Source organism: Electrona antarctica (genome assembly GCF_951216825.1).
Source record: "Electrona antarctica genome assembly, chromosome: 16".
NCBI classification, from domain to species: domain Eukaryota; kingdom Metazoa; phylum Chordata; class Actinopteri; order Myctophiformes; family Myctophidae; genus Electrona; species Electrona antarctica.
In genome coordinates, this window is record NC_136797.1 from 41,013,287 (window position 1) to 41,037,173 (window position 23,887).

Here is a 23,887-nt window from a genome sequence, read left to right on the forward strand (position 1 = left end):
ATCTCCCAATGCATCACGATTCACTGCCATTGTTTTATAGAATGCAATGGTAAATTATATTGAATACACACTCATACTCCATACACCATACAAACTGTAACAGCTGTAACATTATTCCATTTCTTAATATCTGACAATGTTCATTTCAAATTAAATTAATTTTAAAAATCTATATCCATTATGACAAACCATTAGTATATATATATTTAGGCTATTGTATGATCTGTCAGCGGTCAGGGATGGATTAACCCAAGCATTATATGTGAAGGGTGTGCAACAGGGCATACAGTAATTAGGCAACTAATGCTAGAAAAGCCATATGCTAGAAACGTTCTCACAATGACTGGTATATCCTAATTGTAGTTCGGGGCAGGGGGGTGTTCAGTCGACTATCAGTCGACTAACAAATCCTTAGTCGGGGACAAAAAGCCTCCCCATGTCCCCTAGGGTAGGTAGGTACCCTCACAAAAAACATGCAGTTATCCTGGTCTCTAAACTGCCACCCCCAGGTCAGCATGCAGGGCGCCTGATGGAGGGGAAAGGAACTGGTTGGAATAACGTGTTCCGTCCACACGCTACGTCCAACCGGGGAAAGTCTCCCCCCTGTCAGGTGATAAGAAGTGACCTGCTCATGCATTGAAGGAAGCATGAGCTCAGTTTGGGGCTTTCCCCAGGTTGGCAGAGGGAGAGTAACGCCCAGGATTACATTTTAGGCAATTGTGGGATTAGAAAGAAGTTAGAAAACTATAGTTAATCCTTGGCTTTGATCATGGAACCTATTAAACTATGTCAATTTTGAAATTACTCCATCCAAAATGAATTCTATAAATTACAGCACATGCTTAAAGGGGGGGGGGGGGGGTGAAAGTGATACTTTGCTGTTAAAACAAGTGTTAAATAGCTCTGTTAACCAAACGCCCGGGGTTATTTAATCCATTAAATCAGAGCGCCCAGCGATTTATAGCAGTGGAGCACATTTAGCGACGGACCAGGCGCTATCCCGGATGTAGCTGAAGTAGCTTGAGGCGATCGACAACAACGGGAGTTGTGTACAAATAAATGTAGTGGAGTAAAAGTACACATGTTTGAGCTGAAATGTAGTGAAGTAGAAGTAAACGTATTGGAAATTGCAAATACTCAAGTATTGGACCGCAAATACGTACCTCAAAATTGTACTTAAGTACAGTACTTAAGTATATGTACTTAGTATTCCACCACTGCATGTGACCCAATCACTGCCTGTTGCTGCTATAAGCTCCTTTACATCAATGCTTGATCACCAGCCATGCAAAGAGGATTTACCCCTGGAGAGCACGTAGTAGGATGGTACCTGCAGATTGCTGCCTGGGAACTCACTGGGGAGTCCTGGGATTTTATATCCTACTATACCACTGAGATAATGCTTTGTGGGTCGGACGGTTGGACGTAGAACGTGGAAGGAAAACGTTATTCAAACAGTTACTTTCCCCTCCATCAGGCACCCCGGCTGGCCAGGGGGAGGCAGTATAGAGACCAGGATTACTGCAGAAAAGGCCCTTTTGCCAACCACACCTAGGGCATGGGCACTGATGAGGAGAGAACACGCCCTAGCGCTGAGCGCTGACATCATCCCCAGCGGAAATAGAACCCAGTGCCATTTGGTGTGAGCAAACACCGTGCCCCCGATAAATAGCAACTTGAACCACATTCAGCTCCGTTTATCCGAAAACAATCGATTAACTGGTGATGCATCTCTGAAAAGCATTGTGAGCATGTAGTTCGGCTGATTTTGGCGCACAGCGAGCAAAGTATAAATCAGACTTTGTCTTGCTTTAGGCCACTGGCCCATTCTGAGGTCATGACAAGGTGCTGTATCACAATAAGTACTTTGATTATGCCTGCTTAAAAAACATAGTGTACTAATTATGTTAAGTTATTTATTGGCACACATTAGTGTTGGGTTTCCCTGCCTCTGCCTCTCTGTCTATCAATTATCATAGTTTTCCATCATTCATCCAGTCATTTGCTACTTCAACTCATGCAGTAAGTCTCGTCCCTACACAGTTTCTTGTTTTGGCCAACGGCCAATCTGCTGACTCCATCAACCTCTGTAGAAATCACCAGCAAAGCTAGGTTGTTCTCCCTACCTAGACACACATTACACATTTACTAAAAGGAACATACACCGATATAATATCTAACTAATCATTTTAGTAATTGTGTCCTCCATGGTCTCCATGGTAACGGATTGGTGTGGGTCATTTGATTGGCCCCCGCTGATCCCAGAGTTGTATTAATGCTGACTGTTTGTCAGTTCTGCTTTATGCCTGATGAAGGTCTGACGACCGAAACGTTGCAATAAAAACCAACCGAAGTGAAGACAGTGTGCGGGATTCTCTTTTTTCTACCTAGTAATTGTGTCCTCAAAATGCGAGGACGGAATTGGCGCCCTTTTATGCCCATAAGAAGAGAGAAGGGGGAGAGAGAGAGAGTAGGGGGGAGAGAGGTAGGGATTGGGTATGTCATATTCCTGAACGGGAATTGGCCAGTCAACCTAAGATTTGTTCCAAAAGAGATTGCAATAGTAATCATTCATGTTTTTTTATGATCCTTAGGGTCATCCAAATAACATATTAAAACAATTGTGAATTATATAAAGTTTGGATCATGGTAAATTCAGGGTTTGAAAGTTGGGTACCATTAACATCCTATATAAGGCAACAATGTCTAATTTTAATTATGCTTTAAGTTGCATGTAATGTGCCAAACTAGGGGTTATTCATGATTCAGCATCCATTGCAAGCATTAGTTTTGCACGAAAAACACTACGCTAAAAACGGCCATAGCCGTCATCATAAATGTGATGAGGTCAGCACATTTGGGCACATTAAGGGCAAGTGGTTATGTTTTTAGCACAAGGAGTGTTTTTTGTGCAAAACTAATGCTTGCAATGGATTCAGAATCATGAGTAACCCCTTGTTTGACATGTTAAATGCTACTTAAAGCATAATTAGAATTAGACATTTTTGCCTTAGGATGTTAACATGGAGCCCGCCAGAACCGTAGCCTACGTTTTTCCATGTTTTGATCCGATCGACTCGTTAGCTGCTTCTCGTTAGCATAACAGTCAAAGTGTGACAGTGGCATTTTGAAGATGCGCGCGCAAAGCCGTGCATCCACTTGCACTCTATGTGCTGCTTTCAATGGCCTGTATCTCCAAATCGGCACAATGAATGTTTCTGGTGAAAACAAGGTTTTTCAACGGCCGACAGCAGGTGCTGCGATACTCGCGGTCGGGTTTTCACCACCGACCGAGAGAACAACAACCGGTCAAGACACCACACACACAGCATTTTGTCATTGTAACATCCGGTTACGGATATTTGGCTCTTCAAAAAAAGGGTTGCGCGTGATAAAACCTTGACAATACGCGATAAATAGATTAATTAATCCTGGCGGGAAATGGGTTGGTACCCAACTTTCAACCCTTGAATTTACCATGATCCAACATTTATATAATTCACAATTTGTAATGTTATTTGGATGACCCTAAGGATCATAAAAACCTTGAATGATTACTATTGCAATTTATGCAATTAATTTATTTTAGATTGACTGGCCTATATGAACAGTAATCACACGCATACATATTACATACACACATGTCTTTTACCATTAGCCTTGCAATCGTAATTCATGTGACTGACTATACTGTATCTGTGTTGCTCTACATCTGGGAACATGCATATATCAATTAAAAAAATCACACCCGTGTGAACTGAGTGGTGCAAGGTCTTATATAGCCTGATCAGCTGTGGTCTGACGTAATGTCAGTGACCATGGTAACCATGCTCACCTGTGCACGGACACGTACACAGGTACACAAACATACAGACAAAGCTGGTGTACCTGTGCACGGACACGTACACAGGTACACAAACATACAGACAAAGCTGGTTGTTGGAGTGGTTTGCACCACTCAAAAAAACTGTTCACAAACCCTCACTTCACACGGGTGTGATTTTTCGTTTGTTATAGTTAGTGATTAGAAGTGCCCTTTAACCCATTTAGACCTGAGGACGCATCTGTGTCATATTATAGCTTTTAAAAGCCTGCAGACAAACTGATTGATGCAGTTTGGACAACACAATACTTATTACCACACATCATTATCACATTGCAAATGTGATATTTCAGTCAGTCTTTGTGCACATTCAGGGCACACACACACCACTCTCTATAGCTGGCCATTTGGTTTTAATCTGATCTCACATGAATAGTTTGACTCACTCACAGAGATACTGTTGTTCATGTTCGAACTAATCAATTTAATTGATTCAACAAAATGTATGTTTAGAATAGAATAATTGCTAAGAAAATAATTGAGAGTTGCAGCCCTAATATCAGGAAGTCTGCCTGCTGTCCAGCTGAAACTCAGGCCAGGTTTCAGGTTAGACAAAAACCAGAACAAACTTATTTTCCAGCAAGGCTCAAAACAGCTACAGTCCCTCTCACTTATCTCTGCCATAGCAGATACAATCAAATATTTTTTTAAAGAAAAAAAAAGAAAAAGAAAATAACTTAAATCAAATACTTTCAACCATGTTCATAGGGTAGAAGAGATTGTACAGACATTAGTGACAGTCAAATGGCGCTACAGTATAACAGCACAGGATCTTCAAGAAGCCAGTAGCACAGTGCATGTAGTGTCGTTGTAATTGATGTCAGCGTGGTTGTGATTATCTCCAGCACTCTGGCTAATGTCACAATATCACAACAGTCAGTGGTGACTGGTGATGCAGTAAAACAGCATTTCCGCTCATCATATCCCATTGTCAATAGGCCCATATCACTGCCTTTGCATTGCACATATTAACCATACAGAAATTAATTATTAATTCAGCCCTAACTGACATGACTTTTGAATATGATAATGTAATAACTGGCCCAGCCAAACACCAAGGCAATGTAGAGAAGGAAGGGGATGTGGAAAATGGACAGTGGACATTACACTAGTATTTAGGTATCTAAAGAGCAAAGAGCACTTTATTTTATTTTATATCCCACGATTTTGCAACCCATTTTTTCACCCAGTGTCAATTATCGAATGTAATCCTGGGCGCTACACACCCTCTGCCATCCTGGGGAGAGCAACGGACTGACCTCATGCTTCCTTGAGGAGTCCAAGCTCCTTCTTTTCATCTGACAGGGGGGAGTATAGTTTCCCCGGTTGGATGTAGTAGCGTGTGGAAGGAACATTCCAACTAGTTTCTTTCACCTCCATCAGGCACCCCGGCTGGCCAGGCAGTATAGAGACCAGGATTACTGCATGTTTTTTGTGAGGGGACCTACCCTAGGGGACACGTGGGAGAACATGCAAACTCCACAGAGAAAGGCCCTTTCACCAACCCCACCCAGGGAATGGGCACCGATGTGGAGGAGAGAACACAACCCCAGTGCCCACATCGTCCCAAATGGGAATCGAACCCAGGACCGTTTAGCTGTGAGACGACAGTGCCACTGTTTGACTATGCAGTAGGTATGGACTGTCTTCAGTTGGTGACAGCATGTTGACCAATTCTCGTGATGACAGCCCATACTAACCCAGTCAGAAAGACACTGTGCTATTTGAATACCTCAGCAAAAGCATAGTCTATAAACGTGCACATCGAAATACAAGAGAACTCAAAACGACATGTGATGAGACTTATTTCCCTGAACCTACCTATCAGCTGACAACGGTTGCAATCATTAAAACATATATTGTTTGTTCATAAGCTGGTCCGGCCGGCTCTCAATGACTTGAATGAAAATGGATTCCATGGAACCTCTGTCTCCAGTTTGACTCCCCGAGCATCAATGATGGCGCCATGGTGTCGATAATTTCCCTTCCCTCCTTACATAAGCCTTGCTGAGCACTGAATAAGTAGCAACTCTCTAGGGGTGGGTTCCATTTATCGATACAGAAATAATCGTATGGTATTCCTTGCCGATAAATCCAGCGCAGCAATAGTTCATTATAGACACAGAAGGCAGGAGCTTATTCATAATTATTTCTCCCTGAAACCCCCATTCCTTCGCTAATAGTTATTAATTGATATATACTCCCACTAATCAGTCTGTTTCTCATTTGCTGCAAGCTAACTCACTGTCTCACACCCACAATACAGTGGGTATTGTGGGTGTTCTAGTTCATTCTAGCTGACACAGTGGTTGTTCAGATGTCGGCGTTCAAATTCCATCCACCTCTGGCATATTTGCCGATACTGATATGACCCGATATGACAAATAAGGGCCGATACCGATACTTTTCCGATACCGTATCGGGACATCTCTAGTATCTATTTCTGTTATGGGTGATTCCGTGATAATAATGTAATGTATGGATTGTATTATGATCATGTGATATGTACTGTATCTATGTGGTATATGGAATGTATTGGAAGTTATGTTGTTCATGTAATATATTCTTCCTCCATCGGTGGGGGAATCTATGTAAAGCGCCTTGATAAAGGCACTATATAAATGCACCATTTATACTAAATGCAATAGCTTTGCAATAAATGTTTAATGGTCAATCCTGAGCTGACGGAAATGCTGTGTGTGACGCGGCTTTAAAGAAAACACATCAGCATCAGTTTCTACCCAACACATAATTACGATAGATTATGTGACAACCAGGTATAGTCTGGTGACCACCGGAGAGACGGGTGACAGCCGGAATGTAGACGGCACCCCGGGAGCAGTATGGGTTGGCACTACAGCCTGCATCCTCCGTGAGGAGGATGAGGTCTTTAGGAGGGCCATTCGAGCCGCAAGCGGAGCCTGCAGTACCACCGTTGCCCAGGTGGAGCCTGCAGAACCATTGCGGCTCAAGAAACCACCACTCCTGAATGAAGTGTCTGGTGCTGGGAGTCTGGTTCAACGTACAGGTCCTAGCTGTACTCCTGGCGAGAGCAGGATTGGACCTGGTGAGATGTAGGAGGGGCCCGGACAGGAGTCAACCCACAGAGCCTAGTCCCTCCACATGCCAGAATTGTACCTCCAGGTCCCGGCAGAGGGACTGGGAGGTACAGTGGGTCTGATCGAGGGTAGCTACTGGGACGTAAGTCGGGACTTGATCAACCCGGCTGGGTCACCCGAGTGAGGGCTATGATGTTCGCGAGACCCGAAACCCTGATGACCTTGGGATACATCACTAAGGATACGTCCCAGGTGCATCCAAGCGATGTATTTTCGTTCTGATATATATGATAAAATCTTTTGCATTTATCTTTTCAAAAGTAACATATACATACATGGGTATGGCCAAGTGGTCCAGGCGCATGCTACATATAGGCTTTGGCCTGACAGCGCGTCGCATGTTTGAGTACCGTTCATAACAACCTTTGCTGCATGTCTCAGTCTCACCCCCTTCTCCCTCTCCCCTGTCTCTCTTCACTTGATACTATCAATAAAGGCAGAAAAGCCAAAAACATATATACATATTTGTCAAAACATCGGCGGGCTAGAACTCTGCAAAACTAAATTTAGTAGGACACACGGTCATTATTCTAAAACCACACGTATCGCGATACATATCGTATCGTGGCCTCGGTATCGTGATACGTATCGATCGTGAGTTTGTAGACAATACCAAGCCCTACTCTCAGTTATCAAGCCCACTACATTATTATTACCAAATCAATATTCTCAAACAATAGACAGATTTTCAGTAATCCAACAAATGCGAGATTAGCCAAATTAAGCAATAATGCAGCACCATGTGAGTGATTCCGATGTCCTATAAGTGACCTTTAGTAGACATTGAAATAATGTCCGATGCCATTAGTAGACTATTTTTGCCGGAGGGAAACTGCTGCCAATAACTATTGACCATTTCACAAATACAACCCGTGTGTGTGCGCGCGACGCGTGCATGTGTGCGTGTGTGTGTGTGCGTGCGTGTGCGTGTGTGTGTGTGCATGTTTCAACTCAGTCAACTCAGTGTGTGTATTGGTCAACTCACTGAGCTGGACAAACCAGTAAATCCCAAGGTTTGGTCATATAAGGTCAACCTAAATGACATGATTAACAAGTGCCAATACACAGCCTCAGTTGCAAGTACAGGCATGACCCGTTATGTTGGAGATGGGACTAATATGCCCTACTATTTTTTTAGCTTAGCTTCACAAATAATAAAAAGCGTTTCACAGAGCATCAAGGATAGAAACTAAAGAAAGATTGTGTGAGAAACAATATGAGGTAATCTGCCAGAACAATCAAAGCGCCTACAAAGATAAGGATAGAAACACAAGTGTAATCAGGTAGTAAAAGCACGTCTATAAAGTATCCATCCTTGTAGCTACTGTATAAACAACCACAACAGAAGGCTACATTCATAACTTCCTCTACAACTCATCTCCAGACGAGTTGTAGAGCTCAACAGCTCTATTGTCACATCACATATCACAGGTTTATTGGTGTAAAAAAGAAAGTGGGTGAAATTAGTTTTCGTGCAAACGCCATCGTTTTTGTCATTTCCAGAAAAGGAGTCCAAAGCAAGTCCAAATTAATTTGTGTACATACAGTAAGTGATCCGGCCAGTCAGGACTCAGGAGTTTATTAGTGTATTTATTTATTGCATTTAAAGTAGGTTGTATTTTGTCAACATTTAAATGTTTTGGTTAATCACTATAATAATCAGTGTCGGTTACATTATAAAAAAGATTACATGCGAGTGTGAGGAGGGATTTCAAACAAGATGCTGAATTAGCTGATCTCAGTGTAAATGGTGTTGACATGACATATACCAGTCCAGTAGGTCTACTGTATGGTAAAGAAACTGATAAACTAGTCCCACCAACCTTTTGCAACCCACCCATAACACAGCAGTGTCAGTAAACAAGAGGAGAGTGTGACGTGAATCTAGGTCGGAGTCAGAGAACATACCAATAGAAGACACTCGCACTTTTAGTGTTGTGTACAGTATGTGTCTCACAAGCACTGTTGCATTTTGTTCAGAGGAACGTACAAAACAAAACTATAATATTGATTGACAATGTATTTGCAGAATTTGACCAAGTTCACAATAAGGAAAAACATCACTGCCGTTAATCACATGACACAATTATGTCATGTCAGTTTTTTCAGAAAATTAGTCTTATTCAATTTGGCAAAAGCCTCACTGATTTCCTCTACTAGTAGGCCTACACTTTAGCCTCAAACTTGACCTGCATGTCCATAGAATCATTAGATCTTATAAATTGTAGATATGTCCCGATACTGTATCGGGAAAAGTATCAGATCTGCCCTTATTTGTCATATCGGGTCATATCGGTATCGGTGAATATGCCAGTCTAACCACCGATCCGACACAGGGGTAAGGGGTTGACAAACTTGACACTATGGCAGGTAAATAAAATGTTGGGACATGTGGAGTTTGCTTTGGAGTTGCCCAAACTGCAAGTGCACATTTGAGTGAGGAGTCTGCTATAAACACAACACGAGATATATAGCTAGATAGCTATAAACACAACATGATGAGATCACGACACTGGTATCGGTATTCGGTATCGGTTAACACAGAAATTGAGGTATCGGGATCGGACCGGAAGCGAAAAAAGTCTATCGGGACATCCCTAATAAATTGCATTGTGGTCGTAAAAAACCTAATTACCTGGCTGAGTACTTCTGTAGTCTAGCACAGGGGTTCTGAACCCATGGGTCGCGACCCCCCGGGGGTACATAGTACACATTGTGCATACATAAACTTTCCTTAATGATTATATCTGGTTTCAGTATTTTTATTTATGATGCATTTTCTCTATTATTAAGGTTACTATAGAGGTCAATTTGTATTGGGGATGGGGAGGGGGGAGGGGTTCGCGAGACATGGCCAAAGCATTTCCGGGCGTCCCCAGCCAAAAACGTTGAGAACCCCTGGTCTAGCACTATGATGATAGTATTTTTTATAAAATCCCAGATGACGACTGCTCATTTATGAGCAGATGTCACTTGGTGTTAATGACCTGTGGAGAGAGAGGAATGCCAGGTATGCTCCCCAGACATAGCAGACACAGTAAACTCTGTCCCTGTGGAAGTGCTGCCAGGTTGGGGGGGGATGTGTGGAGGGGAAACACTGAGGGATGAAAGCACACAGGGAAGCAAGCAGACGGGAAATAAGACACACGCTGTTGTGAAGGGTCATATGACACAGCTGGGCAGAGGAAATTGGATCTAGCTCTACAGTAGAAAAGCAGCAATCTCAGCAGCAGCAGATAGAAAGTCAGGATTTACCCATTAGGAGCAGGTCATCTACTGCAGTGCTTCTCAAAGTGGGGTCCGGGGACCCCACTTTGAGGTTTGGGTGCTGCGCATCAGCACCTTTAGTTAAACATGCAGAGTGATGCATTACTTTACCTGGGTTACATCATCTTACTTCAATATGTTTTGACATGAAATAATATAGTGTAGTGTTTTGTTTCATTAGCGCGAGTTTCATTAACGAATATGTTAGACAGATAGTCACCACCCATGCTGGAGAACAGGAGCCCCTACTCTCAACAGTAAAGCGTCGCAAACTGGCCTGGTATGGTCATGTCACAAGGCATACCTCGCTGGCAAAGACCATCCTACAGGGGACAGTGGAGGGGAAGCGGAGAAGAGGCAGGCAGAGAAAGGCCTGGATGGACAACATCAAGGAATGGACTGGCTGCAGCTTACAGACCCTGCTGCGCACAGCTGAAGACCGAGAGCGCTGGAGATCCCTGACTGCCCAAGCATCCACCATGACACCCCTACGGCCCCCTAGGCCATGGGATGAGTAAGTAAGTAAGTAAGACAAAATAGGCTGCAGCTTGATATTGTTCTGCTGCTGCTGCTGCTCTGTCTGAACACACGGTAACGTTAAAGATACCAAGGATTCGAAAGTGATGTCACTGTTATGCTACGCAACACGGAAGTAACACGGACTCGAAGCAGTTTGTAAACCAGTCAGTGGTGACGAATCCTTGGTATTTTCATTCCGTAACAGGACAGAGTCAACGTTTCACCGCTGTTTGGAAAATCCTGTTGACGGTCGGGAAAACTTGGAATTCCCTTCTCTCGTACCAGTGGGACATGTCCCGTGGACCGACCGGTGGTTTCGAACCTCCATGCCCTAGGGTAGGTACCCTCACAAAACACATATAGTAATCCTAGTCTCAATACTTCCGCCCCATGTCCAGCCTGATGGAGGACGGGGAAAGGAACAGGTTTGGACGGTTCCAGTGTTGGGTGTAACAATGTTAAAATAAACAGCGTTATGTAACGAGAATACTTTTTCTGTAACGTAGTAAACTAACAAGTTATATTTGATATTAGAGTAATCCGTTAACTACCTTTCCTAATCCCGTTACTAGTACGTCAGTGTTCCTTTGCCCCGTTTCGCTCTGTGATTATGCAGAGCACAAATAAACTTCCAATACGTTTTCATTGACTGTAACATGATGCTACTGTAATACTGTATGCTGGTCATTTATTTTGGAAGCCGGGGAAAAAGACTCATTTTATGTTTATCTATTGTAGGTTACCCTCAATATCAAACTAAAACTAAAGGAACTGCTAAACTAGTCCGACAAACCTTCTACAACACCCCCCCAGTGTCAGCAAACAACTGGGAGCTCAGTCTGTCTATGAGAATGTATCAATAGACCTACACAGTACAATTATGCTCGATTTAAACTTGGTTACACAGAGTTGTCTTGCACTGAAAATAGCCGATCTACAGCTGTAGGAGCTTGTAGATCAGCCGTTTCCGGTGCGAGACACGGCATGCAACCAAGTATAAATCAAGCTTTAGTAATGAGGGCTTGTGGCGGATGTGGGAGAGAGCACAAGGTTGTGTGTGGCTGTGTGCGTGCGCGCGCATGCGTGTGACCATGTAAATAATAGTCCCATTGTCCCCCCCACCCCCTGTGCTACTAGTGACGTGATGGAGAAGAGCATAGAACATGTCTGTAGTCCAACAACTCCATTCTGTCCACACACACACACACACACACACACACACACGACAAAGGCCCAGGCGACACAGCTCACAGGCTTTGGAACATGTATGGACCATATAGGTGCGGTGGTCATTCTGAGGGTCAACTAAAGAGGCCTGCTGACAACAAAGGATTTGGTCACAGCACAGCTGAAGCCTGCATCCCAGCCTGCTAGAATGGAGAGCTATAGCCTAACTGTTGACCTAAAGCCAGTAAATGAATACATTTAAAAGCATAATAGTATGCAACTTTCCCCTGTGTTTGCAAATTAAAACAATACTTTTTTTTTACCAATATTTTTCCTCTATACCAGCAGTTATCATTCTCTAACTGGAGTAGCATGGGGCTGTTGTTTTGATAGACAGCAACGTTTTTGGGACAACCAAAAAACAAATGGTGAAAAATGGTCAACGGTGTTTCTGCATATTAACACAACCACACTACTTCAGTGGCTGATACCCGCTGATATAGTGCGAATTTATGGGTAAGAAAATCTCACACACACACACACACACACACACACACAGTAAATGAGGACAAGTTACATAAAATGCCTTTAAGCACTTTGCAATACTTAAGTCAAGAAAAATGACAATGCCACCCCACACATGGCCAAGGTACTATAAGCTATCTTACGCTCACACAATATGACATGTGTGATCGTGTGTTAACTTGTATTTCATTATTATTATCTCTCTGTCTCCGAGCTCACGTATACACTTCTTGACAATCTAATCATAATGAATAGCATGTCCCACTGTAATAAAGACTTACATTCTGCTATACAGCCTGTGTCATGTGTATCAGTGTTTACAATACACCCCATACTGTAAATTATGTCATGTGCAGCTGGCCACTACTGTACATATTATCAGTTTGTTTTGGTTACTTACTGTAGGCTTGTTTTTTCTTGACTGACTGAATGTTCAAAACGTAATTTAGATAGCATGCTATTTAGACTATGCTAGCCTAGGTTAACTGTTTACCTGCTGTCCTATAGCTTCAATGAATGTAGGCCTACAGATTATTTTTGATAGTATATTGTTTAACTAAGCCGAAACAACACCAATGATTCACCATGATGCAACTGCCTGATTAGGTTCTTGGTTTACCTGTCATCCTAGGATACTGAGGCACTAACTGTCTCTCTGCATTTGAGGTTGTGTTTACCTGCTTGCTTATTTTTAAGTTGCTCTGGAGTGTCTGCTAAATGATGCCTAAATTGTAATTAAATGAAATAATGAAATAAATAATGTTGGGGGTCCTACCGTCCTGAGTCAAGGTTTGAGAACCACTGATATAGCATAAAACTGATTTAGAAGACATTAGAATCGGCCTCAGGTCTTAATGGAGGTCATAAGGACAGTGGTTTTACAGTGAGGAAGGAGGCGACTAGGCCTGGTCTAATGACCTGCAGTGTTTGTCATTATTATTGATCTCCTCAGTCTCGGTCATCTCTCAGAAGACTTACCAGGGCAAAAGGTGGAAGCTAAAGATTATGTTGAATTTTGAGAACTCTCGTGAGATAACAGTCTAAAAAAGTACTAGAGTATTTGATAACAGTTGACAGTGCCATTGTCCCCTAATAGGCCAATACCCCAAGAATGTAACCGCCAGTAAACAGTCATGCAACATACCGTACTACAGTCAGTAGTAGTGTCCGAATCAATACTAATTGTGCATCAATTAACAAAAATATAGGTGACACAAATATTGGAGGTAAAATCTCTGAGGTAAAATGTAATGTAACAATCAGCAAGTTACATTAGTCCCAAAGAGGTGAATGGAATGACCAAGCTAATCAAAAGATCATAATCTTGGTCCAAAGTGGAGTCTGGTGGGTGGTTATGGGGGAGTTGTTAAATTTATGTTAAGAGTGTTTTCTTCATTAAATATTGTAAAGTTCACACCGAAAACAGCAGATCTATAGTACAAGCTCGATGCGACACATGGTGAGCTTGTAGATCTGTTTTTGTTGAACTACACTGTCACACAATTAAGCATCGGACGGCCTATATGATTTTATATTCAAGATATGCAGGCTCAGCAAAAAACTCTCAGACAAGCTTGCATGCAGACACACAGATTTTCTTCTACATTCTAACCTAATAATTAGCCATGTCGTGTTTTCCATATCTGAATCTGAGAAACCTGGCCTCAACCAAGCCAGGAGGAACGGTCTCAATCGTGAGAAGAAAAAAAAATCATTGGTGACTTGTAGTGGCAAGCAGACATTCCTCGACTTCACTGCCGTCACTCTGATCTCATCTATATTTGAACACCAAGAATCCTGAGCATGTCATGAGTAACTTTGGACTGTTACTGTCTTTAGGGAACAGTCAGACCATACAACACCACCTTTGTGCCTCTCAATGGAATGGTGCAAAGAGCCTACAGGTTTGGCAACTAATTTAGCCTAAAAAAAAGCTTGTTCTGGTGAATTCCTGCAAATACACCCTGCCTGACACACAAGTCCCAAAGAAGCTGCACTATAAGAGGATGGCTTGGTTGTATGGTATGGAAGCATTTGCATTTGTTACACTAGACCTGTACGTGCCCGTCAGCTACCGGCCTACTTGGGAACCTAATAATACCGGTTGTCAACTTGTCATAGCACCCGTTTTAACTACGTGTATCTGTCTGTATACCATTTGTGCCCAAACTGTATATGGAGATCTCTGTAGTATCAATACCCGTTGTCATGGCACCCATTTTAACTGTCTGTGTCCCACATGGAGATCTCTGTATTTGACTGTCTGCCTCTGTGTGAAGAGTGCAAACTGACTGTGAAAAGTGGACTGGTTAAGTCATCAATTGACAGGTGTGGGGTTGCCATGACAATCAATTGGCTGAGGCAGAGGCTGGAAATTGCACAGGTGAGGGGACTTAGGCTCATTAGGTCCACTGGCAGAGCCTGACCAGAGCCTTTTGTGGTGTTTCTGGACAACGGTGTGTCCCACAGACTCGAGTCCGGGCACTGCACTCCCTGGTGGTGTGGAACGTGTGTGTCGAAGTTGAAGTCGGTGGGGCAAACGGTTCTCGAGTTACGTGCATTAAAACGTACACACACACACACACACGCAGACAGAGACATGGCACATTTATAGTTAGATTTACCCACTCAGTTATTCAGGTTTTACCCTTTAATGTATCACCTATCTGCAAGTAGCCTCATGCATAGGTGGAGCCTACTAGAAAATAGTCTAAAATGTAATGAATCGTCAGTGTTTTCATTCTGTCATGTGTACAGTATGTGTAGACTAGAGATTCGGTGATAAGCAGCCATAGTGTAGGTGACTGGTCAGAGCAGAACTTAAGGCTGCTGGTTTGCAGTAAAGATGATGAGCTGCCTTGTCTTGCTGTCATCTAAATGTTTTTAGCCACAAATCATAAACCAGAGCGGTTTGCAGACTGACCACGAAAACCACACGATAGTGCTTCTTCAACCAAGAAGTTACAGTATAATAGAACTTTTCACGCCTCTAGCACTGAACTGTGTACCACCACGCCCAAGATGCCTGGGATGTTGTACACATTCTTTATATCATAAACATTCAGTCTAATATCAAACGCGTCCATATCGTAGCAGGGTTTGTTGTTGTGCTCGTGTCGTGTCCAGCCCCCCCCCCACACACACACACACACACACACACACACACACACACACACACACACACACACACGTCCGCTGGGCTGGTGCCTCTCCTCCACGCCCTACTCTGGATCTCCTCTCTCTCTTTCTCTCCCTCTGTCTCTCTCACTCTCCCCGCCGTTAACAAAGGTGACGCAAGCTGCACTGCTAAACTTAGCTGGAGCTAGCGTTAGCTTGCTTGGGGAATAAAAAGTCGAATAGTTGCACCGCAGACAGAAAAGCCTACAACGAGCAGAGTCATTGTCCACTGATGGTGGGGAAATATAAATGACAACAGGTTTATCTCAGACAGTCAGACACGCACACGCAGCGCCTGGTTGGCCAGGGTCATCACGCACATCATCATCCTCCACACAACTTGCACACAACATCCAGCTCATTGTATGGATCCTGTTACCCGGCACACACACACACAGACACACACAGCTGACCAACAACAGCTTCATAAAGCTTTAATTCATGCATCCTCACCCTTTGTGTGAGACCTGGACTCCCGGTGAGCCTGGGATCAGCTCCTGGTATCAGATCCGCCGTGTCATGGGTTCTATTTTATCCAGAAATGATGAGAGAAGGAAGCTGCTATATGTTGTGAAGAGAGAGAGAGAAGATTAGCTGCTTGTTACGTCGTCCCAGACTCAGACAACAGGCGGAATGCAGGAATGTGACGTCCGCACTGACACGTGTGTGGACGACGGACTGAGGCATTGTGGGACTTGGCGTTCGTTCTCCAGCGAGAGAGAGAGCAACTGATGTCCAAAGAAAAAAAAATCCGTCACGTGATTCACTAATTTCACTTCGATCTCAAATAGTTCCAAACTCTGGTTTAGTTGTGTGATGACATTAAATTGTATATTGCACATTGTAATAATGTAAATAAACACAGTAGAATCAAATGTAATTTACAATTGATTATTATTATTATTATTAAATAAGGTGAGAACTTGTGAAAATAGCCGATCTACAAGGCAAGCCCACAAGCTTCTGCTATATTTTCACAATATCTGTGGAACAGAGTCAAACTAAATTGAATGCCTCATTGCCTCAACTCCAAGTAGGCCTACTTATTGTTGTGGGGTGTCCCCAGTTCAAATGATTATTTTAGGATTTTAGGGGGTCATGGTCACGCTGCTAAATAAATTCCTTGGAATGGAACTATCTCTTACCACCCCTTTTGGGAACTTCCTCCTACATATGTATTATTTATGCACTATGCACACATATAGCATATAGTATATAGTATACGGGTAATCATTTGTCAGGTTGGTCTGGTGTCGTGGTGCTGAATGAAAGGGGACATAATGGCATTTTCTTTTTCCATCATGGTATAATAAACTGTCAGCACCACCGCTAGGGGGAGCTATACGTTTGGTGTATGTGGCTATAGACATTATGGCTCCACCTTGTGTCTTCAAAGTGGCCACAAAACATTTGAAATCACCCTCCACAACTGATAGTTAGATATTCACTTTTCTTAGACTGAAACACATACATTACATACAAGATATAAATATAACACACATATAACACTCATTATTGAATATAATTCGTTTTTATAATAGAATGTAGAAACATTGTAAAAACTATAGCATTTTAAAATGCTTCTAAAAACAGTAACATTCTAAATAGAATATATGTAAACACATACAGTAACATTGCACCCTCAATAAAAGATCAATGTTGTCAATGTGTCTTATTGTTACAACCTGTTTACATAAGAGTCCATTTATTTTTGTTCTGGTTCCTCATACATTGTAGCACTAGCAGCAACAATAAAACATATAAATAGTATATAATACATAAACAACAAAAAGGCTTGCACACTGAAAGATGAACATTTAGGCTCTTTGCTAAAAATGTGCTAAAAATGACATGGTGAAATAAAGTGATACAGAGAGTGGACGTTTCCGTCCTCCGTGTCACTGAATTAACAATCTGGTCATTTATGGACTTTCATGCTGGCCGCCGTGCATGCGTTTACAGATCTATTGTCTTGTACAATTTACTGACTCCACTACAATTGCTTGACAGCTTTAGTGACTAGTTACTTTGAAGATTTACATCATTAATAGAAAACATACATTAACTGATAAATGATATATCATAGGTTAATGATAATCCACCTCAGCTTTACCAGCTGTGACATTCAAGTGACGAACACAGCTTGAGCTTCTACAACTTGGACATTCCGGGCGATGTGGGGTGACTCCTGGCCAAGACAGTCAATTTTGCATAATCACCAGAGTCTTTTCTATTCACCCGTATAAAGCAATCTGGTGGAAAAAATACAAAATGTAATGCAAGTTTTTGTGCATCTTATCGTAGCTGGTCCAAATGCATGGGTCCTCCCCTGTGGGTATGTTTCCTTGGGACGTTTCATAGCTCAGTTGCATTGTCCCTCACAGAAGATATAAGTTGGGTTGCTGGCCTTTCCTGCCCCAGCTGCTGTCTTTCAGGGCCGCCATGCTGTCTTTCCAGCCATCGAGCGAGCCACACCATTCGTGGTGGACATCCAGCCATTTTGAGCATTAGATACACTTTGTGATGCATTTATTTAGGTTACATCTTCATTCTTCAGTGATAGTACCATATTATGGGGTCATCTGGTCTTTTGGAACATTCAACTTCAGACTCCCTCGCCCAGGCGACCAGACTGTGAGTGATCAGTTCCCAGCCATGTGTCCAAGTAGCTTTCAGCCATGGCTTGTCCCTTATGATCCACATCCATCTTGAGGCTCTCAGCTGCCTCTGAAGCTCTGCTGATAGCTTTTCTCCTATTATGTATTTAAGTCCGACGTCATTTTGTAGTCCTACGTTACGTCCGGGTCCAAGTGGCACCAGCTCCCGTCCGCATCTCATTGTAAATAGAATATCTAAACAAGTGAATCTTTTCACAATGACGTTATTTTTCAGAAAGGAAGCCATTGAGGGTTAAAATGCGTCTTAATGCTTCCAACTCGAGTAGAATTATTAATGTTCTGTACAAGTGTCCATGACAAAGAAAATATATGATGTGCAGACAATAAAGACTATTATTATCATTATTGAAAGTGGTAACAGTCCATTTGCTCAGTACAATATTGCGGGGGCATATTTAGAATGTGTGCAGGGTTGAGTATGTTGAATCTAGTTTGCATTAATGAGGATTTAGTTGACACAATGAAATAAAATGGCGATAGTATTCAGTGTGGGGCAGACGGCCTGTCACAGCCAGATTTGTGAGACCAGTAGCTTTGTTGTTGCAAGGAAAGCGGTAAAAGGAGACGTTCGTGGTTGTTTTCGTCTCAGATTTAGTCAGACGGAGGGACACAGTATAACTCTATGGGGACACAAAAGTGGGACCCGGAAGTATCTCTGGAGGGAGCGCTCACGTCACAGCTAAAATACTGAATATGCCTGTTGCAGGCAGCCAACCTGTCTGGTCGGCTGGCCAGACAGAAAGACTACATTACACAGAGACAAACAGATAACACACTGTACAAGCAGACAGACAGACCACCGTCTGATAAGACCGACTGATAGACGACCAAAGTTCAGATCTCCTGCATGGGGTGTCCTGACATCTCCAGATGGCCACATACCCATCCATAGCTGTCACAGTCAGAGGCTAATTAACTGACATAGTGTGATACACGCCTCATCTCCTCCTTAGTGTCTCCCCAAACCTGCAGCCTCATTTACCTTGTAAAAAGAGGCACACAGATTTTTGAGGGCATGTTGATGTTTTCATCCCACTGACGGAAAAAAAACCGTATCACAAGATGTATTTATATCAGCAAGATGACATGATCTTACATCATCATTTACTACCATAAAAAAACATTAACGTCCATAGACTTGCCTGGGAAAGAATTACATCATAACTACCCTAAACAAACATTAAAATCCATAAAACATTAAAGTCCATAGACGTGGCTGCCACACGTAATCTCCGAACAGCCATGCATTGAATTAGAATTTACGCCACCCAAAAATGAGCAAGCCCCCAAAAATCAACATGCACCCTGTTGTTTTTGCCTGGCCGCGGAGTTGTTAAACTTTGAGTAAAATACTTCGCTTTGTTCTGACCTATGAGAATGTCAACGCATTGTTGTATCAAAAGAACATTTCTATAGTTTTATAATGAATGAAAATAGTGTCCTCATATCACATAGATTTTACAAGAGGGGAACTATCCCCTCCAAAGTCTGGCTTTTGAAATTACGTCATATGGGAGCCAAGTCTATGGACTTTTTTTTAAGATTACCTTTTTTGGCTTTTGTGCCTTTATTGATATAGTTAAAGTGAAGACAAACAGGAAAGAGGGAGAAAGAGAAGGGAAGAGACGCGCAACAAAGGTTGTCTTGAACAGGACCACTAGGCCAGCGGGCACCCCCAGTCTATGGACTTTTAATGTTTGTTTAAGGCAGTAGACCTAAACGTCATGTCACATCATGTGGTACAATATACCAGAGCCATAGAGTAAGACAGAGTTACGACAACTCCGTTCACTTCATGGCGATAGACTTCTATTGGCGAATAGGGACACCGGAAGTTTACGGAATGCATTGGAGTCTATAGGGCTCGCACGAGTACATGAACCACGTGACCGGGCTGTTTTATGCCCCCTCAATCTCGCAACTCTGTCTATACTCTATGGCTCTGCAATATACCAAAGGAGTGAGGCGCCCCTCATGTCACTTCACACAAGTGTGATTTCTCAAATTATTTCTAGAATGTGTGTCTGTGTGTGGGTGTGTGTGTGCACGTGTGTGTGTGCGTGTAATAAAATAGTATCAAAAAAAGAAGATTTGGCAGTGATGTTGTGGACAGTACATCCGAAATACATGTAACACGACTGTCAACTCAAAACGCACCTGACATGTATGATTGAGTTGATGAACTGCAGCAATAAACTGACTGAATTCAAATAAAGGAGTAGAGGGATTTTGACTTTCAGCATACAGAACAGTTCAACGTATTCAGTTGTTCACAGTGCCTGCTTCATGCTTGCTTGTGTTTGTCTTCTGTCTTCAGTGCGTGGGTGTGTGAAATGTGAACTAGTGAATAGCATTTAAAACATCCAAACAAGGGCTAGGAAAAAAATAAAGAGCTCTAGTGCACATCCATGACCACTGCACCAAACACTGGATGTTCTGCTAATTTTATAGGTAACATTTATTTCCATCTTTATATATTTATGAATCATTTACTGAGACTTGGGCTGTGGCAGTAAAGGTATTGATAAATCTATGATACATCTCTTTGTGGCAGCGGTGGCCGAACGGATTGCGGAGCGTTCTTGATACCGGAAGGTCGCCAGTTCGAATCAGCGGTCCGACACGTTAAAATTACCACCGCTGAAGTGCCCTTGAACAAGGCATTGAACCACTACGATGAAATGTTCTATGAGCAGGGCCTGGCTGGAAACAAGTTCTTGAGCTTAGCCCAGATACCCTGGGTAAATATAGTAATCATTTCATTTCAAACATTTCAATCGGCACTTAGGGTGACAACTATAGCTTGGACGTTCCGGGTTGCGTGTGAACTTTTAATTGTGTCCAAAGTCAAGTTAAATCCTGGCATTTCCTCCTCCTTGGTCGCCTCTTTATCAAACAACTGCGTGGGGTAAGTGTCATCGTTAACATCTCCATCTGGTGCTGCACTGGTTCCATAGACCGACTTCCCCATGTCAAGGAGCACAGGTTTTTTCTGCAGTTTGTTTTCCTCCTCCTCTTGCGCCTTGTTGAAGCTCACCTCCTGGGAATCCTCTTCCACCTCCTCCAGCTTGTGCGGGAGAGCTGGAAGCTTTCGGTACGCCTCCGCGCTCTCCCTCACCGAATTGGCGCCTTCCTCGTATCGAGGCAACGGGGCGCCCTCTGCCAGCTGCTTCTGAAAATGCAGCCTCTTGGCCCGTGCACTGGCGGATGCCTTCTCCAGAATCAGCTTCTCGGCCAAGCGAAGCTTGATAGCCACATGAGAGTGAGGAGAAAGGTCTGGCTTCTTTAATGTGGCGGGGTCTTCCTCTGTCTTGTAGGTTGTGAGGAGCAGAGTGGCTCGTGTTTCAAGGTAGCTCCACAGCTTGATCTCGTTCTTCCAGCTGACGGGGAACGCGCTGTTCCCCAGTGTGAAGATCTTGCCGATGGCACGCTCCCCCACCAGGTAGTCCTTCAGCTCTTCCGCCGTCATACAGAAAACGCGGAGAAAGGCAAGCAGCTGGGCCGAAATGGGAGGCTCGTTGCATTGCAAAGTGCAGACGGTAGACGCCGCGATGCCGGCGCGCGTCAGCACCTCCGCCTTCATGGTGTAGAGCCGTTCGCTCTTACTGACGCCCAGCTTGATCTTCACTCCGTCGTGGCTGTTGTCCTGGAAGAAGAACCCGTTGTGCACGACGAACTCGGCGTTGGAGCGCGTGCCGTAACAGATGTAGATCTGCTCGTCCTTGTCATAGCCCCGCAGGGCAGTGCATTCACAGCGGTGGGCCTCCAGGTTGTAGCTCGTCGTGATCGCCCCACCGGTGTGGTTACACATGTCCCAGAGAGGGATGAGGGCCAGGGTCAAACCGCCGCCATCCTCCGTGGGGATCCGGTTCTGCCGGGTCATCACGGAGGACACGGCCCACCGGTAGTCGTCGTACGTGAAGGCGTCCTTCAGGGGCAGTTTGCTGGCGGCGGGATGAGTGTGCACCTCCCTGTAGATGTAGGCGTACTGCCGCGCCGTGTTCTTGTACTGGCTCAACACGTCCTGCAGCGCCTGCGTGCCCAGCAGGTGGTGCACCTCGCCCTCCTCGTAGTAGAGGGGCGTATCATAGTGCAGCGGAAGGCTCCTGATGTAAGGGGCCCAGCGGGAGGAAGGGTTGGCCCGCTCGCACAGCAGGTGCAGCGCCAACGTCACGTTGCCCATGGCCTGCAGCATCCGGTTCTGACCATGCAGGGCACAGAGGACGGGAGAGTTCTTGGCCGACTCCACGGTCATGAGCATCTCCCTGGGGACCCAGAGGACCAGCTCCTCTGCCTTGATTGCCCTGGTGGCACGGAGGCCGTAGCCCTCTTCTTCAAAGTTGGCTATGTCGAAGCCCTCTGTGGAAGCGCCACACTCCCGAGCCCAGGACATCAGCTCCGGGAAGTAGTCCTCCCTGCTGCCGTCAAACAGCACGGAGATGCCCTTCTGTCTTTTGCGTATCTTCTCGACCAGAGCTCGTATCTGGACGTACTCGTCCCACTCTTTGCCTGGGGAGGGCGCCACAGTGCTGCTGCATCTCTGCAGGAGTTGAGAGATGAGGATCATCATCTCTTTGGGGGAAGCGATGACTGTGGCTCCTGTCCCCAACCTCTGGGTCTTCACTCGGCTCTTCTTTCCCATAGCGAACGGTGCTGACGAATAAAACAAGGACTTTTCTGTGTTTGTTGCAGCTCCTCTGTCACTCTGGTCAATCCACTTGACCCCTCTCTCTCCCTCTCCCTCTCTCTGTCCCACTTCCAGTGCCAAAATGATCGTGTAACTCTGCCTATAGGCCAAGGCCTAGCGGGCCAGGTAGATGCTTTATATTGTGGAAATATCTAGATTTGTAACTTAAAATTTATACTGAAACCTTTCCCAAATATGGCGATGACTGATGTCATAATACTGTGATAGTAATTGGACTACTGATGTCTTAGTTTAGCCACGTGCAGTCTGAGATCCACATGGATCATGTTTTTGCCCCTCCTATAAACAGCTTTTGTCCCCACACGTCTCAAGGGGAATTCAGGTCAAATGTCAGCTTGTCCACAGACGTCTCAAGATTTGTCATTGACAAATGACAATGAACGGAGAAATTAAGTCAAATGTCTGCTAAATATGACGTAAATTAAACATCAGAAGATTAGACACATTTTTGACATTGAAGGGAAAATGTACGTCATATGTAAACGAGCAAATCAGCTAACCAATCACAGGCAACAGGCATTCTGATTGGCCAATGAGATGATGCATGATGATGTATGATGATAAAAGCTGATAATTCCGCTAAATATGATAAGAGTGCCCCTTAACTTTGCACAAAAAACACTCCTTGGGCTAAAAACGGCCATAGCCACTTGCCCAAATGTGCCCAAAATGTGCAGAGCTCATCACATTTCATCACATTTGTGATGACAGCTATGACCGTCATTTAGCCCAAGTGTTTTTTGTGCAAAACTAATGCTTGTAATGGATTCAGAATAATTAAAACCCCATAGTTTGACATGTCACATGCTACTTAAAGCATAATGAAATTTTGACGTTTTTGCCT

At 43.8% G+C, this 23,887-nt stretch overlaps 2 protein-coding genes across 2 annotated transcripts in view; both read right to left on the reverse strand.

The window, feature by feature from the left end:
- ctif (CBP80/20-dependent translation initiation factor) overlaps positions 1 to 16,192 on the reverse strand; it is a 73,842-nt gene extending 57,650 nt beyond the window's left edge. Inside the window, exon 1 of the mRNA XM_079524196.1 lies at positions 16,111 to 16,192. The gene's annotated coding sequence lies outside the window, so the exon portion shown is untranslated. The remainder of the gene's footprint in view (positions 1 to 16,110) is intronic.
- Positions 16,193 to 21,108: 4,916 nt separating this feature from the next.
- setd3 (SET domain containing 3, actin histidine methyltransferase) lies at positions 21,109 to 22,977 on the reverse strand (the record flags this gene model as incomplete). The annotated part of the gene is made up of 1 exon (XM_079524079.1): positions 21,109 to 22,977. One exon carries the CDS (start codon positions 22,975 to 22,977, stop codon positions 21,109 to 21,111), a length of 1,869 nt encoding a protein of 622 aa, XP_079380205.1.
- Between the last annotated feature and the right edge of the window lie 910 nt (positions 22,978 to 23,887).